At 44.0% G+C, this 7,112-nt stretch overlaps 1 protein-coding gene across 1 annotated transcript in view; it reads right to left on the minus strand.

The window, feature by feature from the left end:
• The window catches only part of LOC103810287 (actin filament-associated protein 1-like 2), a gene marked incomplete at both ends in the record, with an annotated part of 19,980 nt that extends 17,911 nt beyond the window's left edge, over positions 1 to 2,069 (minus strand). Inside the window, 2 exons of the mRNA XM_009083185.1 lie at positions 1,336 to 1,413; positions 1,941 to 2,069. Of these exons, the coding sequence (XP_009081433.1) occupies positions 1,336 to 1,413; positions 1,941 to 2,069 (207 nt within the window). The remainder of the gene's footprint in view (positions 1 to 1,335; positions 1,414 to 1,940) is intronic.
• Positions 2,070 to 7,112: the final 5,043 nt, after the last annotated feature.

Raw genomic sequence — 7,112 nt, forward strand, 5'->3', positions numbered from 1 at the left:
CTGCTCACCCAGCTGCAGCTGTGGCTAAGATCCCACACATGTGTCTCACTGACTTCAGCATTTCCAAATAACTCAGAAGTTTTACTTGGAATAGGGAGGTTGTTGAAAACAGAGAAAGAGAAGTGCCAGGTCCCACAGGGAGTGACTGAGTAGGCAGGCTCATGGCCCTGACAGGGAAAAGTCTGAAATAAAAGAACCAACTCCAGAAATAAATTGTCTGAAATTTGCCCTGTGTTTCAGCATGGTGGATCAGTGCAAGCCTTCTTTTATCCACTCAAATGAGGACTTATATAAAGAGATGTTTCTTGCCTCTCAGCTGCTGGAAACTACCAGGAGGCTGTGTGTGATCCTGTTATAGATCATTACAGCATCACCCAGAGGGCCCTGTCTGGAGATCCCATTGGGGCTGCATGTGTGATCTGGGAGGACATCCTGTCTCCAGGAGCATTTGAAGTCAACCCAAATTTGGCTGCAGGTAGTTTAAAGAACAAAACAAGTCAAACAAACAAAAATACCAAAGCAATAAAACCAAACCAAGCAACTCTGGAAGTGGAGCTATCCCAACTGCTGAAGGACCAGCACGTCAACAGCAGCCTGCTACATCCTCTTGCCTCATCCATTTTGATTGGAAGCTCTGGGGTAGGGTCAGCCTCCAACTAAGTGTGCACTAAGAAGATGTGTGTCACTAATCATCTCACTCCACGCTATTAGCAAGAACAGCTTTCATTATGAACTTCAAAGAGGAAGAACATTTTTAGACAATTATGTTCTTTGCCATGTTACAAATTCAAAACTTGGGAAATCTAAATTGGAAATTAATATATTATCTAGGTTTAATTTCTTGGCTTGTACACCACAGAACTCTTGCATCCCTGGGAGATGAAGGTGCTTTGCCTGTGAAGACAGCAAGAGTGCAGGCTGCACCCAGGAACTTGCCTCACAAGGTTATGTGCAGATCCTCTGGGCTAGAGCAGAACCACACAATAAAGAAGACACATACTTTCAAGGTCCCAGAGAGGTGAAGTGACTTGTTTTGTGGCCAAAGAAAGCATGAAGGCTTCCTTAAATATTGCAGGCACTAGAGCTTCAAGCCTTAGAAGGCAACATTTTTATCCCAAAATAATGACCTCCAAAGTGCTACTTCCAGGAATAACCTCACAATGTTGGCAAGGAGCACTATTTCCAAGGGAATGTTATGAAAATGGCAGTCCTTCCACACCATCAACTGCATCAGCTCCCAGACCTGCCAGAGCACCAGTAAAGCAAGGCTCTAACTGCACGTGCCTTCATCACCCCATTAAGACATGATGCAACCAGTAATCTTCAGCTCCTTACCTTTGTCTTGTTTCTCTTGGTCACCCTGTTGTTTATGGACTGTCACTTTATTCATATAAATATACTCCTCATCACCACCTGCAACCAAAGGGAAAAGTGAACTCTTTACCCACACGCTACTTTCATGCTGCTAAGTTTTTCCACAAAGACAGATGTAAAAGGTGTCTCTGCTGAGTACATTTGGGGAGAACATGTTGGTTGAGGCAACGTGCAGGAAAAATCCCAAGCAATAATAAAAAGCAGAAAAATTAAGTGCTTTATAGTCAGGAAATTCCATAAGTTAAAATTTCTACTTAAACATTAACTTGGCCAAACAGTACATCCTGTGTATCTTACAAAGTGGATTAAATAAACTTAAGGTTTAATAAGGAAAACAGAAAGGATCAGGAATCTTGGGAATCCTTTGCTTGTAAAGCTGGACACATAACTATAGTAATTCTACATAAACAATCAGAGGTCACTGCAAAAATAAACTCAGTTTCATTTTCTCCTTCTAATTTTCTTGTCTCCCCTTCCCACCAGCCTCCAGGAAAATGTTGCTTCCAGATCCTGTAGCAATTCCCAGGACAGCCCACCACCCCATCCTTGGTTTTCCTCTTCTGTACCACTGGACTTGGTGTAGACACGCAGAAGGTCAGAGAGGAAGCTCTTCTTCACAACGGCAGTGCTGCTCAAGTTCTCCTTGTCCAGTATCCTCAGAAAATCTTCAAGTTCTGTGAGCAGCTGCTCGAGAGCTACAACATAAACAGAGACAACTGTTGGCAAAGCAGTTGGGTGGTGTGTCAAAAGAGGACATACGTTAACTCCATGATTTCCAAGATCCATTGCGTTTTTCTGCCCAGGAATAATTCATATTTCCTTTTATAACTTGAACTCTGTCTCCAGTTTTGAAAAGAAAGTGGGTCCCAAATCCAAAAAGTCTCCAACTTGCCTTAGTCTGTTCATACATCAGTGAATCCCATGTAAATACCTATTCTTCTTCCGATAGGGCTTTTTGCTCAATTGGGTCAAACCTGAGTTTGAGCATTAGGGCTCAGATTACGCAAAAGCAGCTAGCAAGATCTTGATACATGCATCTGGAGTCCCAGCAAGCATCATTCAAACCTCACTTGGCTCGGAATCAACCAAAGGCCCTGTTTTTTGCTTCCTCCTTCTAAGTCTCCTCCTCATTTGGGAGTGATGGGACCCTGGGCAACATGGTCTAGTAGAAGACGTCCCTGTCCATGTCAATGAGGTTGGAATTAGATGACCTTTAAGGTCTCTTCCAGCCCAAAATACTCTGTGATTTTATGATTTATTCTAGGATTATTTCTCTGTCCATATTGATTTTTAAATGTTTATGTGTCTTCCAAAAAGACGAAAAACCCGAAAACCATCCCCAAACTCCCACATACATAAATCACAATTCGGTAACTTCTCAAGCCATTTTGCTTGGGTAGTGACTGCAGAGATCACAGTACCACACGGACACTGAAGACACAAGACTCAGCAGCAACTCACAGATCCTCAGGAAACTGTGTTGTACCAAAGACAGCCCTGCACACCCCAGACAAGCAGCTCAGACACACCACTCCCCAGTACCAGTGGCTGAGCAGGCTAATGGGTTTGTTTTCCTCCCGAGGAGGTGCTAACACAGCTCTGCCACCAACAAATCACTTCTCTGACAGGGCTCACGCTGAAGCAACAGACATTTAATTGCTTGCTTTTGTTCACACCAAAGTTTATCGTGGGCTAATTAGCAGTAGTGGCAGGAGCCCATTGTAGGGAGGAAATAACAGAGTATTATGCAGAGAGAGGAAGCACCGCAGAAGAATGACAGTGTGTGGGAAAAACAGACCAAACCCAGCTGGGACTGTTCCTCCCCTTTGGAGGCTCCCCTGCTACCCAGCTCCATCTCTCCCTGATGCTAAGGATCTGCAGAGGAAATGGGCAGTGAAGTTTGGGTTGGCTACCACCACACTGCATGCCCAGCAGTGACTCCTTAGCACACCACCAAGGAATGTGACTTAGGGATAACTTAACTGGGGCAATGCTCCATTCCCTTTACTTAGAGCATTTCCACACTGCATGATCCCATGGTACCCTGTGAGTCACAGCTCACATCAATGAACTAGAAAAGCGTTAATCTTTTGGTTTCATAATACAAAGCATCTGAAGCATCTCTAGTTAAAGAGCTACCACCCCCAAGGTCGCCAAGCCATTGCCTTCTTACTCCTCCGTCTTTAGCCACCAGGCAACCCTTCCTTGGGTGAATACATGTTAGAACACTGAAAAAGTGTAAATTACACTGTAAAGGTTTATGTTTCTAGCCATTAATTGAAAAAACTTGCTACTGCTCTCATATTGTGTTAATCTTCACCAGCTTGACTGTAAAACAGTCTAATGACTCCAGATCAATCAATAATGGCTCCAGAGGAACCCACCAACTGGTAGTTATTCACACTTGGTTTTATACCCTCTGCACCAAATTAATTCACTTCTAGTCTGATTTAGGACCAGTAGGGAATGGAAAACACCTGTATCATGCTGCGTTAACTCGAATGTTTTTGCTAGCTGCTGTTTTGCCCAGAGAAAACAAGAATCACTTCAAGAAGCAGCAGCTTTTTTTCCATAAACTGTGAGGACATGGGTAGCATTTCTTAACAATATTAGATGCCACGGTTACCAATAAACAATGAACTGTGAGCATTTGGTGTCAAACCTACTCATAACTGGCTTCTCTCAGGCTTCAGGGACCCTATTTCTTCTAAGCTTAAGGAAACCCCAGTGGGGTAAATGACAGCTATACTCATCATCATTTAGTGGCCCACTTCAGAAGACTTAAATTGAGGTCAGTTCCTGCTGGTCAGCCCAGCTAGGCAGGACATTTATGTGCCAGGGGTGACAGCAGAAGAAACAGCACAAAGAATACCTAACCTTAACTCGAAGCTCCAGAAGCAGGTCAGCTGCAACAGCTGCCCACATGGATGTCATGATAGTGGGTTTGAAGGGAAGGGGATATAATTCCCATTCCCACCTCCACCCCCACAACTGCAGAAAATGACTTTATTCTTCTCCCAGGCATCCACAGCTAGCACACACACAGGGCTGAGCACTTATGAATAGTGCAGCCCATACAGTAGGTTACATTTTCCAGCCCACCATAGCTGAACTCAGGCCTCTAGTGACTCAAAGCAACTCATTTAGGACTTGATCCTGGGGCCACAGAGGTCAGTGGAAAGACTCTGTCAGACTTCAATGGATTCAGACTTCAGGGACTCAAGAGAGAATAATTTTGCTCTTCTTCAGCAAGAGGCAGTATATAAACCATCAGCTTCTATGCAAGTATCTCTCTGATCTCAGCTGCACATTCCCAATCCAAACCTGATACCTGCAAAAATAAACTGCCATTGACTGTTCATTCTCTCATATCAGAGAGAGAATAAGCTAATACTTATCAGAGACTGATGAATGTGAGAAGTAAGAAGAACGAATATGCAGAGGGTCTGTAAGATCCTCTGTGTAAGCAAGTATCACAGCAGGTCCCAGCAGGTCAATAGCACTAAAAACAATTGAGAGCCCTTGTGTGTCAAACTATCTCAGGATTTCAAATGCTGGAAGTCACTGCTTGATCTTGGCTAAAGACCTATCATGCTGTGGTGATGATGTATGGAACATGCTCATGGTGGTTATCCAAAGCAGCCTGAAACAAATGGTTCTCCCTCCAAGATGCATTGTTTTGCTTTCCTTATCATAGCAGTTTAGAAATGAGAGCACATAAAGAGATGATTCCTGTAACTAGGCTTGCTCTGCAGGGCAATAGTTACAGATGCAAAGAATGTACTTGCAAAATCAAATGTCTGAGAGTGGTAGGATAAGAAACCAGAAGCAGACAGAAGCCCAAGTCAGTGCAATTCTCAGAGACGCTTTTGTGAAACCTTCTTCCACAGCTGCATCACTCTTCTGAACACTCATAGCCCTTTTGCGACTCAAATAATCTTTCTGGCACCACCTCAAATAAATATCTCCATAGCACTTGCAAAAATTCAGCCTACTACATAGAAAACTGGAGGTTAAGATTGTCAGAACAATTAAGAGGCTTGGCCAAGGTCACTGTGAATACCTGTACTGAAGCCAGACCTCTCAAGCCCCAGGATATGATCTACTCCAATTCCTTACAAAGCATGGCCACAGATCTGGGGTACCATTAGAAATCACAGCACAGCTCATGTCACGTTCTTCTCCATGGCAACAGGCATCATTACCTGGATAAAACCCATAAGGATTTCACAACACACAATGGAGCATCATAGTCAATAGAAAACTTAATAGATTTACATCTGCAGTGACTGGATGACAATCAGTGAAAGGACTGAATTTTAAAGTGCGTAGAAATATCACGGCTTTACTCATGTAATAAGGACTTACAGGATGGGGTTTACAACTACCAGCTCCTTCCTCTTGCATGCACTTAACTGGATGATGAGAGATGCTCTCTCCCTCCTTTTACTCCAAGACAATGCAACTCTTTTTACAGAAACTCCTGGGCAGGCTCTGAGAACCACGGACAGACTCTCTCGGTTTGAAGGCTACAACTCCAGTTGCAGCATAAAGCAAAGAAACCCTTTAAACACGACTGATCTGTTTCAACGGCAATTCAGTGGCAGTGGGACAGCACTGAAAAGGGCTTCTTTTGGCAAGAGTCTCTGCCTTTCTTTGCAGACAGAAAGTCTCTTGCATTGCAGCAGTGTCTATCCTAGTTCATGAGAAGCTGGAGCCAAAAATGCAGCAGCTTGCAAAGCCCTCATTGAGGAAGCACATTCCTTGCAAAAGCGCTGCCAATTTTGCCTGACACCAAGGTCACTGAAAGGTAAATGACCATTAAACTAGATTATAAAAGCCATTCCTACCAATAACCACTGATCTCTGTCACTGTGCTACAATAACAACCTACGTCTATGTCTAATTACTTCATGTCTTGGCCTTATGAGGAAATGGAAAGACAGGCTCAGAATGAACTTTCATTCAAGTGTTTTAGTAACCACTGAGCAGGATTATATGAGACAATTTAATCTAAATTCAATTACTTATTTTATCAAGGTAGAGGGGCCCCAGCCACCGGACAAAGAACTGTAATAAGATACATACTAAAAGACAAACTCTTTCCTCTGCTGAGATGAGAGGTGAAAGATAAGGAGTATCATTTGCTAACAGGAAACTAAGGCATACAGAGATTAAGTGATTTGTCCAAGGATACAGGCATATTCTTCAGCAGATCAGGAATACAACCTAGCTTTCCTGTGTCCCAGCCCACAGATCTTGCTCCTATCCCCCCACTCTTTGGATCCTAAAGTGCTGGGAGATATCTCACCGTCCTACCCAAAGCAGGGTCTGGTTTTGGTACTTTTGACTTCACCCTTCCTTCCTAGAAGGGGCTGGGCTAAGCTGCTGGCAAACAGCTCCATTCCAGGTAAATACCTGCAGCCTGGGTGTGCCAGGCTTTTTGCTTCAAGAACCCTGGAAACTCCAGGGATATTACAACTGATCACAATGTGGTGATTCACAAAGGCATCAGTCCATAGGAGCAGAGGGGCTCCTGAGGGGTATCTCAAGGTACCAGCTCATGCCCAGCCTCCCCAGACTGCCTCCACCTTGCAGCACCTTCACCCAGGCAGCCTTTCAGTCCTCATTTTCTGCTGACCAGCCCCGGCTGGCAGCACTGGGATTCCCCAGGGCCTGCTTTGGCAGAAAGCAGTTCCTTTCTAGCCCTGCTTTCTTTTTTTCCTTCACTGCATAAA

This window comes from Acanthisitta chloris, unplaced genomic scaffold (assembly GCF_000695815.1).
Source record: "Acanthisitta chloris isolate BGI_N310 unplaced genomic scaffold, ASM69581v1 scaffold39939, whole genome shotgun sequence".
Classification (NCBI taxonomy): Eukaryota; Metazoa; Chordata; class Aves; order Passeriformes; family Acanthisittidae; genus Acanthisitta; species Acanthisitta chloris.